This window comes from Capra hircus, chromosome 14, assembly GCF_001704415.2.
Source record: "Capra hircus breed San Clemente chromosome 14, ASM170441v1, whole genome shotgun sequence".
NCBI lineage: Eukaryota > Metazoa > Chordata > Mammalia > Artiodactyla > Bovidae > Capra > Capra hircus.
Window position 1 is genome coordinate 81157522 of NC_030821.1, and position 11413 is coordinate 81168934.

Sequence of the window (11413 nt, forward strand, 5' to 3'; positions counted from 1 at the left end):
GCGGGGGCAGGCGTTTAGGGAGGTGATCCTGGGAGGAAGCAGGTGCCCTCAGAGGACAGAGACGAGGAGCCAGATCCTCACGTGGGATCCGCCTAGAGGGGAGGCTCAGAGAGAGTTGGTCAGCTCATCAGAGGCAGATGGGCCTCGTGGTCCAGACCCTGCCACAGTGGGAGAGAGCCTGGCATCTCAGTGCTTTCTCTGTCTCCCCCAGGTGTCTTCCTGCCCCCGTCCCCGGCAGCAACAAACGAACCCATCCTGGAAGAAGTGGGGATTGTGGCTCTGGCACCCCTGGCCGACGTGCTAAACAGCCCACAGCCCAGCCCTGTGGCAGGCCCCATCGTGAGCCCCCTGGCAGGCCCTCTCAACACGCTGCTGCCCGGCCCAGGGCCCATCTCTCAGAGCAGCCCACTCACCAGCCACCTGGCCAGCCCCCTGGTAGTGCCCCAAGTGGGCACACCAACCAGCTCCCTGGGCCTGCCCTCCACCGGCTCCCTGATGCCCAGCAGCCCCCTGGCAGGCCCCGGAGCAGTGCCCCCAGGGGGCACACCAGTCAGCTCCCTGGGCCTGCCCTCCACCGGCCCCCTGACTCCAGGAAGCCCCCTGGCGGGCCCCCAAGCTGTGTCTCAGAACGGCCCCCTAATGCCCCCTATGACAGGCTCGGGGGTCCTCTCCCTGAGTGGCCCCCTGCTCACCTCCACGGCCGCCCCTCTAGGTGTCTCTCAGAACGTTCTGGCCAACCCCGTGAACAATCTGGTGCTGTCGGAGGCCCCACGGTTGCGGCTGGCAGAGCCGCTCCGAGGATATCCCTCGGGACCCCACCCCTCGGCTGACAGGGGACCTTCTGCCACCTCCAAAGGTAACAGATGCGGGGATGGGGGGTGGGCCCTGGTGGGCCCTCCCAGGCCAGTCCCTGGTCCTGCCTGGCTCTAATCTGCCTCCTCTCCTTTCTGCCCCTCCCGCACATCACTAGTCCCACTCTCCACTGAGCACCCCCAGCCAACCCAGGAGCCGGAGCCCCTTGGCATGACATTTGTGGGTGCACCCATCCAGACCTCCACCCCTGTTGGTGCCCTGGGCACTCCAGGCCCCGTGACAGCCTTCTCCTATGGCACCTCAGATGCCCATACACAGCCTGGCGGCCCCCAGGGACAAGTGGTCCCTGCCTCTGTCCCTGTCTTGACTGCCTCCAACATGGCCATCCTCACCTCTGCCCCCACCCCCACCCCCCCAGTGACCACCAGCTACACCCCGTCAAGCATGCCACACCCTTCTGCCCGAACGCACCACTCCCCGTCTCGGCCTTCGCCCACCCCCCACTCCCCTCCACGCAACCCCCGCTCCCCACCGCGAACCTCATCCTCCCCGGCTTCAGTCACCGACACCCGTGGTCCACGAGGCCCAGAGCAGTCTCGGAAAAGCATCCTGGAGTTGGAGCGGAAGCTAGCCCACCGCAAGAGCGGCAAGTTCTCCGACAGCTCTCGAGGTCAGCACAAGGCTGGGATCCCCTCTGCTGCCCATGGAGACCTCCCAGGCTGCTGGCCACAGTCACTGATCACTCTGTCCACCCCTGTTGTCCCCAGAATCAAAGCAGCTGGCCTGGGAGAGGCTGGTGGGGGAGATCGCCTTCCAGCTGGACCGCAGGATCCTGTCCAGCATCTTCCCCGAGCGTGTGAGGCTCTATGGCTTCACAGTCTCCAACATTCCAGAGAAGATCATCCAGGTGTGTCCTGCCCATCCCCACTGGCCACCGGAGGGCCTGCCCACCACTGCAAGGGCGGGGAGCTTGCTGGCTCTTGATGGGCTTCTGGGGGTCAGCCAGGCAGAACACAGCAGAATCTGAGGGCACCCAGGGATGCAGGAAGCCTAGTGCTCAGTCCAGTGGCCAGCAGGTGTCCAGGGCGCCCGGCCGCAGGGGCCTGTGTCCCAGCCCCGTGCATGGGAGGCCTTCCCAAAGAGCAGAGCAGCAAGGGCCCCCGCAGGGTCAGATGTGTGCTCCCGGCCTCCTCACTGCCGTGGCCTCTGGATCTCCAAGCCCTGCTCCCAAGGGCCCTTCCCCAGGCTGGCAGGCCCGAGGCCTCAGCCTTCTTCCCCACGGGGTCTGAGTCCTCAAGGGTCACATGTGGACACCGGGAAGGCCAGTTTCGGAGCCTCTGAGCAGTTGGCAGCATGGTGGCCATTAAGGCTGGGCTAATTTCAGTGCATTTTCAGCCTGCTGTCCACTGAGCCCACTACCCCCGAGGGACGTGGAGGACGGTGCTTCCCAAACGAGTCTGGGCGCTTCTTGCCGCCACCGTGTACTAGGCGCTGATGAATAGGAGCCTGGGGGTGGAAGGGCGTTGGCTGGACACCTGTCCCCCAGAATGAGCGAAGGCATGTCCTTCCCGACTGACGCCCTGCGGGTGAGGGCGGCGATGCGGGCACAGGAGTAGGGGGCGCGAGGGTGGGCGTGGCAGCCTCTGCCTCGGGCCTTCCTCCTCCGTGGAGGGGCTGTCGGCCTGAGTCTGAGTGGGCAGAAACGACGTTCGGTTACAGTGGGCTCATTGGTTCCGCGGGTTGCATTTGCCTTATCCATTTGTTCAGGTGTCCTTTTAGGTTTTTAATTTTACTGTGGCCAGAATTATCTGCCTTTTCCTTTATCTGTGCTTTTCAAGTCTTAAGACTGAAGCTGCCAGCCCCGCCTCAGTCCCCTCTTCCAGTCCACGTGTGTGGGCTCCAGTCCTCCCTTCCAGCCCTGCCACAAGTCGATGTCCTAATCCGGCAGCAGAGGGAGCCTGGGCATCCTTCTTCCAGACTGTAGTAGCTCCTCTTGGCCCTTCGCTCTTCAATAAGAATTTCAAGGTCTGTCAAGTTCTAAAAAAACCTAGTTCAAGTGTTCAGGTTTTCATTGGTTTACAGGTTGAGCTGGGGACATTTCCCATCTTTGCCCTGTTGGTATCCTTGTGTTGCTGGTGTCAGCAAGGCCCACGTTGCTAACGTCCGGTTTGACGACCCTTGACCTGTCTTGGGAGCTAAAATTCAGACTTAAATTGAAGAAAGTAGTGAAAACCACTAGGCCATTCAGGTATGACCTAAATCAAATCCCTTATGATTATACAGTAACAGTGACAAATAGATTCAAGGGATTAGATCTGATAGATAGAGTGCCTGAACAACTATGAACGGAGGTTTGTAACACTGTACAGGAGGTAGTGACCAAGACCATTCCCAAGAAAAAGAAATGCAAAAAGGCAAAATGGTTCTGAGGAGGCCTTACAAATAACTGAGAAAAGAAGCAAAAGGCAAAGGAGAAAAGGAAAGACATACCCATCTGAATGCAGAGTTTGAGAGAATAGCAAGGAAAGATGAGAACTCCTTCCTCGGTGATCAATACAAAGAAATAGAAGAAAATAGAATGGAAAAGACGAGATCTCTTCAAGAAAATTAGAGGTACCAAGGGAACATTTCATACAAAGATGGGCTCAATAAAGAACAGAAACAGTATGAACCTAACAGAAGCAGAAGACGTTAAGAAGAAGAGGAGGCAAGAATACACAGAAGAACTGTACAAAAAAGATCTTCATGACTCATAACCACAATGGTGTGATCACTCACCTGGAGCCAGACATTCTGGGGTGCAAAGTCAAATGGGCTTTAGGAAGCATCACTACGAACAAAGCTTGTGGAGGTGACAGAATTCCAGCTGAGCTGTTTTAAATACTCAAAGATAATGCTGTGAAAGTGCTGCACTCAATATGCCAGCACATTTGGAAAACTCAGCAGTGGCCACAGGACTGGAACAGATCAGTTTTCATTCCAGTCCCAAAGAAAGGCAATGCCAAAGAATGCTCAAACTACCATACAATTGCACGCATCTCACACGCTAGCGAAGTAGTGCTAAAATTCTCCAAGCCAGCTTCAACAGCTCATGAACAAAGAACTTCCAGATGTTCAAGATGGATTTAGAAAAGGCAGAGTAACCAGAGATCAAATTGCCAACATCCACTGGATCATAGGAAAAGCAAGAGAGTTCTAGAAAAACATCTACTTCTGCTTCATTGACTAGGCTAAAGCCTTTGACAGTGTGGATCACAACAAACTGTGGAAAATTGTTAAAGAGATGAGAATACCAGTCTACCTTACCTGCCTCCTGAGAAATCTGTATGCAGGTCAAGAAGCAACAATTAGAACTGGACATGGAACAAGGGACTGGTTCCAAATTGGGAAAGGAGTATGTCAAGGCTATATATTGTCACCCTGCTTATTTAACTTATGTGCAGAGTACATCAATCAATATCCTCAGATATGCAGATGACACCACCCTTGTGGCAGAAAGCAAAGAGGAACTAAAGAGCTTCCTAATAAAAGTGAAACAGGAGAGTGGAAAAGCTGCCTTCAGTTCACTCACTCAGTTGTGTCCAACTCTTTGGGACCCCCATGGAGTGCAGCATGCCAGGCTTCCCTGTCCATCACCAACTCCCAGAGCTTACTCAAAGCTGGCTTAAAACTCCACACTCAAAAAACACAGATCATGGCATCACTTCATGGCAAATAGATGGGGAAACAATGGAAACAGTGACAGACTATTTTCTTGGGCTCCAAAGTCATGGAAGATGGTGCCTGGAGCCATGAAATTAAGACACTTGCTCCTTGGAAGAAAAGCTATGACCAATCTAGACAGCATATTAAAAAGTAGAGACATTACTTTGCTGACAAATTTGCGAATGATCAAAGCTATGGTTTTTGCAGTAGTCATGTATGGATGTGAAAGTTGAACCATAAAGAAGGCTGAGTGCCAAAGAATTGATGCTTTTGAACTATGGTGTTGGAGAAGACTCTTGAGAGTCCCTTGGACAGCAAGGAGGTCAAACCAGTCAATCCTAAAGGAAATCAGTTCTGAATATTCACTGGAAGGACTGATGCTGAAGCTGAAACTCCAATACTTGGGCCACTTGACTCAAAGAACCGACTCACTGGAAAAGACCTTGATGCTGGGAAAGATTGAAGGCAGAAGGGGACAACAGGGGATGAGATGGTTGGATGGCATCCCTGACTCGATGGACATGAGTTTGAGCAAGCTCCGGGAGATGGTGATGGACAGGGAAGCCTGGTGTGCTGCAGTCGCAAAGTCCATGGGGTCGCAAAGAATGGGACTCGACTGAGCGACTGGACTGAACTGAACTGAACTGACCTGTCCTGGACCACAGCCACCACTCCTGCTGTGTCCTGGGTGCAGGCGTGGCGGCTATTCAAAAACGGGCACATGACACAGAGAAGCACAATATTTGTGTCTCTAAAATGCTGCGTCTGATATCTAGTTGGCAAAGATTACAGTAAATTGTAAGGTAAAGTCTAGTTGCCCATGTAGATTAGACATCAAACTGTGGAAAGAGGTTTTTAGTTGTTTGAAACTGCCCATTTAAATGGAAATAAGCTTGTCCTTTCAGTGCCTGGGCTGTGCAAGTCCTCCCCTTCCCCACCACTCTTCGCCCTGCCTGATGTTTCTGCTTATACTGGGCAATAGTCACAGCCCTAAATGCACCTCCCCAGAGAAGAGGCAAGAAGAGGAGGCAGAATGTCTGTTAAGCCAATTTTTCAGCGTTTAAGAAAGTCAATAGTTCCTCCAGCCTCCACCTTGCCAGCCTCCAGCAGATGGAGCCAGATGGAACCCTGGTCAGGAAGATAGGCCTGTCCCAGTGTTGCAAGGTGGCTCAGGGTTGCCCCTGCCAGAAGTCAGAGGTCGCTTTGGCTGAACCCTAATATGAGCCTGGTGCTCCGCTCACACGACCACCCAGGGAGGGGCAGACAGGGAACTAACTGTAGAAGGTGATGCTTGAGCGGACGGGGAGACCCTAGCAGGTGGTGTCTAGGGAAACGCGGGCAGAGGGTGAGCAGGGCCAGATGGGGGCCTTGAGGGTCAGCCCTGGCCCTGGAGCTGGAGCAACGCAACAGGAACCACACAGGGGCTCGAGTAGGGCAACACCCAACTAACTCCGCGCACTGCCAACCTACTGTTTCATGGGCCTGGGGGCAGCGGTACCAGCGACAGGTACAGAATTTGCAGGACCAAATGCACAGGAAAACACGGCCCTCCTTGTTCAAAAATTAACAACCTCGAGATTGCTTCAGCAGAACTTCAAGCTGAGGGCACCAGAAGGCAGTGGAGAGAGGGGGTGTGCAGGCCCAGCCTGGCAGGGACAAAGTAGGTGAAGACCGACCTCAGGCCCAGACGCTGGAGCTGGCACCCGAGTGACAGCAGTGCTGGGACTCAGGGCCTCAGCTCTGGGCCCGGGGTTGTCAGCACACTGTGAGGGCTTGAAGGGGCCCCCGCAGGGTGTGGACACAGGATGCTAAGGATGGGGTGGTGGGACAGGGGGCCTAGAGAAAAGCCTGAGAAGTAGGAGGGCCGGACCCAGGAGGAGGCCTGGGAAAGACCCTGGGTGGTGTTTTCCCGGTCAGGCAATCCTGAGGGTTTGGGGAGGTCCCCTGGTGTCTCATCACCAGCAGCCACGCCCTCTGTCCTCTGCTGCTTGTGGCCCCAGCTCAGTCCGATTCCAGGTGGTGGATGGAGCTGGTGCTGGGGCTGCTGGAAGCTCTGAGCTCAGGCTCAGCCCACAGGGTTCCCCCACCCTGGATCCCTAGAGGCGCCTCAGCCAGGGCCTCCAGGACACCTCCCTGCAGGTCCCTCCCTCTGACCGTGATCCTGGTGGAACCACACCCCGCAACCTCCTTTGCCCCCATGTGCTTGCCTGCTCTTGGGCCAGGGTGGAGCCAAAGGTCCCTGACCATTGCTGTCCCCTCAGGCCTCCCTGAACCCCAGTGACCACAAGCTGGACGAGGAGCTGTGCCAGACGCTCACACAGCGCTACGTGAGCATCATGAACCGGCTGCAGAGCTTGGGCTACAACGGGCGGGTGCACCCAGCGCTGACGGAGCAGCTGGTGAACGCTTACGGCATCCTGCGGGAGCGGCCGGAGCTGGCCGCGTCCGAGGGCGGCTCCTACACAGTGGACTTCCTGCAGCGCGTGCTGGTGGAGACCGTGCACCCCAGCATGCTCACTGACGCGCTGCTGCTGCTCTCCTGCCTCAGCCAGCTAGCCCACGATGACGGCAAGCCCATGTTCATCTGGTGACCCCACCATTAAAGCTTCCCTCGGTTGCTGGCCGCTGGGCCCGGGCCGGTACTCCTGGGTGGTGCCGCCCCCTCTGGTGCCCTTCTGTCCTGTCTGCCCTGAGGGCTCCTGCCCCTCAGGGCCCCTGGAGAGAGCACCAAGACCAGATCTGAGCAGCTGTCATGCTGAGCGGGTGTTCCAGAGGCCCCACATCTCCCCTCACATGGCCTGAGGCCTGGAGTGTCCAGAGCAGGAATCGGGAAGGAGCCGAGCTAGCAGGGGGTGTGTGGGTGTGCCCGCAGCCCTGGCCACCTGCTGGCGGCCGGGTGAGGCCTGGACCCAGAGCAGAAGGCAGAGTGGGCTCCAGAGGAGGCTATGGGCACAGGAGCGCCTCCCTCTGCACCAGGCAGGGACAAGGAGGGTGGGGACATGTTTTCTGGACCCTCATCAAGGGCAGGGGGACATTAAAGGGACAGGAGCCAGGAGAAAGAGACTCACTCGCACCTGGGCACTGGGTAGCCCAGGGAGGTGGGGGCCCTGCAAGGCCAAAGGCTCCCGTAGGAAGGGACTAGACTGTGAGAGTCAGAGCTGGGAAGACAGCTCCCCACTACTCAAGGGGTGCGGCTGAGCCGCACAGGCCACAGGAGAGCAGAACAGGAGAGCTGGAGTGGGATGGGGTAGTAGGGGACACAGGAGGTAACCTATAGACTCAGAGAGGGAAGACTGGTGGGGGGTGCAGGATTCCCTGAGTGTAGGCCAGGGCGCTTGTCCCTTCAGGACCCTTATGAGGAGCAGAGAGGGCGCATGAGAGCAGAGAGGGCGCATGAGGAGCAGAGAGGGCGCAGAGGTGGTGGTGGGGATTCGGACCCCAGCCAGGAGGCTTCTCTAGCACTGCCGCCCACCAGCCCGAGGATCACTAGGGGACAGAGGAGCCACTGGGCATGGGTTCATGTCAGCTACCAGCAAGGGGGTACAGAGGAGAGGGGGTTTGGGCAAGCTGGGGTCTCTGGCCCCAGAGCTGCTGCCTCTCTGCAGCCTTACTCCCCTCCCCCCAGGCCTACTTCAGCAGATAAGTCAGACCCCTGGGAAAGGCAGGCAGAGCCCCTGTGTACAGACAGGCAGAGAGCCCTAGGCGTGCCTAGCTGTGTCTGCTGAGAAGGCTGACGGTAGGAACGAGCACACCCAGCACCAGACCTTGATTTCTACAGGGGATCCAGGATTTCTGGAGAATTTGAGCGCAGGGGGCGGGGGGGGGGGGGCGGTGCGGGGAGCAGAGCCCCTTCTCTGAGTCTGCAGGCGGAAAGGGCAATTCTGGTCCAAGCTTCAGCGCAATTTAGGAGTCAACCGTTAAGAGCTCTAGGAACCGCTTCGCAGCTGGAATGAGAAAGATGGGGGCCAGGGAGGGGAGGGCAAGGCAGCATCTGAGCAAGGCCAGGCAGCTCGGTCCTGGGACCCAACAGAGTGGCTCCCATCTGGCTCACGTGCCCCGGAAGGCCAGGCCGGCCGCGCAGAGCCGAACCAACGGTCCTTCCCCCAGACTGGAAGTTTCTCGCGGTAGGCCCACAGAGCCGGCGCAGAGCTGGCGGCTGGTTAGGCTGCTCGAGTCCGCCCATCTGCGGGCGTGTCTTCGTACTCAGGTGCTAGACGTCACGAACCTGGGCACAGGTCGGGGTGGGGTATACGCCGCAGTCTGGGCAGCAGGAGCGAAGGGCCACTTCACCCTGACTGGTGGGAGGAGACAGAGAGCTGGACGCAGCGCGCATCGCACTCCCGTCCGGCCGCCGGACACGGGAAAAGTGTCGGCCTCCGTTGGGTGTGGCTGCACCCAGGAGCTGCGCTGGTCCGCGCGGTCCGCGGGTTCTCCTTGAGGTTTTCAGGGGTGGGCGGGGCGAGGGGCTTCTGGGGCGGGACCAAGGTCCCTTCTGCTTTCCTTTTGGTTCTCTCCAACCGCCGCAGACACTCCGCGCGAGTGAGCAGAGGGCGGTTTCCCGGGCGGCTCTGCCAGCGTACGCACCCCCAAGCTCGCGGGGCACGGCGCCTTCCCTGCCCCGCGCACAAGCTGTGCCACGTAGCCTTGACCCCTGCGACTCCCCTGCAGCTCCCGCGGACGAACGCACGGATCGACTCGCACGCTGTAAGCCAGTGAGTCGTCGGAGACTCACACTGCCGAGGAGCCTCGTGCGCCATGCCATCCCCGCCCAACTGGCCCCCGACGCCCTGCGCCCTACGGCCCTCGCCCTTCCCGCACCCTGTGCTGCACGCTCTCCACCGCCTGACCCGCGCGCTGCTTTTCCCGGCCTACTGGGCCCTGGACCAGCTGCTGGGCTGCTGGGCGCCGGCCGAGAGCCGGAGCGAACAGAGCTGGCTGAGAACCGCCGCAGGCGCCGCGGGCGCGCTGCTGCTGCTGCTCGCGGCCCTGCCCCTGACTCTCCCGGCGCTGCTGCTCTGGCTGCTGCTGCAGGCCTGGCGCCGTCCCTTCTGCTACCAGCCTCCTCCGCGGTGCTGGGCGCCCCCTGCGCCCTGGTGCCCCCGCACTGAGCCCGCGCGCAGCTTCGGCTTCTTCAGCGCAAATCTGTGCCTGCTCCCCGACGGGCTGGCGCGCTTCAACAACTTGCCCCACACGCAGCGGCGGGCCGCAGCCGTGGGCGCCGTGTTGCTCGCCGGCCTGCGGAGTTCGCCCTATGGGGCTACAGGCTGCGGTTCGCCAGTGCAGGCGATGCCGTGCGGGGTGCTGACGGGAGCCATGCCAGCGAGTCTGGACTTCGTGTGCCTGCAGGAGGCGTTCGATCTTCGCGCAGAGCGACGCCTGGTGAGCCTCCTGGCATCTAATCTGGGCCCGGTGTTGTACGACGTGGGCACATTCGGCCTGCAGCACGGCCTACACCTCAAGTTGCTGGGCAGTGGGCTGCTGCTGGCCTCGCGCTATCCGCTGCTGCGTGCCGCCTTCCAGTCCTTCCCCCACGCACGTGGCGAGGATGCTCTGGCCTCCAAGGGACTACTTTCCGCGCAGGTACCTGTCCCCTGTCCGTGGCGCTGCGGCACCAGGGAGGGGCGGGACTTGGAGTGGAACACGCGAAGGAGCGCCAAGGTCCGTGGTGTTGCAGGCGCAGCTGGGCATCCTGGACGGGCGCCGCGTCGTGGGCTTCCTGCACTGCACACACTTGCACGCGCCCAGCGGTGAGCCCTGCCGGGTTCGTAAGCAAAAGCAGGAGGCCCCTCTGCGTGGCGGCGGCGGCAGCGAGTCCCAACCCTGGCCAGCACCTCCCCTCCTTGTAAAGTTTATTCACTGCCCCAGCCGCCGCGAGTCCCTAGGTGGGCTAGCGGATCAGGATAGGGTGGGACGGGGGGCGAAGCTGGGTGTCCAGGATGCGGACACTGGCTCCTCCACCCCGCTCCGCAGAGGACGGGCTCCTGCGCTGCAAACAGCTGACGGTGCTCCTGGACTGGGCCGGGCAGTTCGAGGCGGAGAGCCGCCAGAGTGACGAGGCCGTGGCCTTCAGCGTGCTCCTGGGTGACCTCAACTTCGACAACTGCTCACTAGGTAGGACGGCCCGCCCCTCCCCCAACCCCGCGCGCGCGCGCGCGCGCACACACACACAAACACCCACATACACACACACCCCGAATGTCGCCTCTCCACAGACCACCAGCAGGAGCAGGAGCACCAGTTTTTCAGCTGCTTCCGGGACCCCTGCCGGCTGGGCACGCGCCGGGAGCAGCCCTGGGCCCTGGGTACGCAGGGCGGGGCACCCCGATGGGGGCGTGGGGACCTCAGGCGGTCTCTGCGGAGGCATCCGCTGACAATGCCCTTCCCCGCCCACCCCAGGGACGTTGCTGAGACCCTCTGAGCTCCGCCGCTCCGTGGCCTGCTCGCCGGAGATGCTGCGTAGGTGAGTGGCTACCTGGGGGTCAGACGAGGTCAGGAAGCAGGGCTGCCCTAACCCCGGTGCCACGGCCCCTCCTCAGGGCCCTGGAGCAGAAGAAAGGGCGCCGCCGTTACCTGGCAGGCCCTCCCCGTGGAGGTCCCCCAGCTGAGTCCTGGCGGGGCCGGCGCCTGGACTACATCACCTACCGCAGCACGCCTGGAGGCCTTCTGAGCCCGGTAAGTGCCAGAGCTCAGGGTGCGGGCCTGCCGTGCTGGGGCCACTCTCCAACCTGCCTCCCGCCCTCCAGGAGGTGGAGCAGGTGACATTCAGCACTGCCCTGGCCGGGCTCACAGACCACCTGGCCGTGGGACTTCGGCTCCGAGTGTCCACGTCTTCCTAAGGCCAGCTTGCAGGAGACAGGTGCCAGAACAGGTGGAAAGACGGACGGTGACACAGAAC

General features: G+C 60.0%; 2 protein-coding genes across 2 annotated transcripts in view; both read left to right on the forward strand.

Annotated features, from left to right (window-relative positions):
• The window catches only part of SPATC1 (spermatogenesis and centriole associated 1), a 28950-nt gene extending 20774 nt beyond the window's left edge, over positions 1–8176 (forward strand). The window contains exons 2-5 of the mRNA XM_018058699.1: positions 212–856; positions 971–1483; positions 1581–1720; positions 6780–8176. Coding sequence (XP_017914188.1) covers positions 212–856; positions 971–1483; positions 1581–1720; positions 6780–7109 — 1628 coding nt within the window. The 3' untranslated portion in view covers positions 7110–8176. The remainder of the gene's footprint in view (positions 1–211; positions 857–970; positions 1484–1580; positions 1721–6779) is intronic.
• SMPD5 (sphingomyelin phosphodiesterase 5) lies at positions 8980–11376 on the forward strand. Its single transcript, XM_018058709.1, has 7 exons — positions 8980–10098; positions 10193–10265; positions 10489–10629; positions 10731–10820; positions 10915–10978; positions 11055–11190; positions 11262–11376. The coding sequence occupies exons 1-7, from the start codon at positions 9274–9276 to the stop codon at positions 11352–11354; spliced, it is 1422 nt and encodes a 473-aa protein (XP_017914198.1). The 5' UTR covers positions 8980–9273; the 3' UTR covers positions 11355–11376.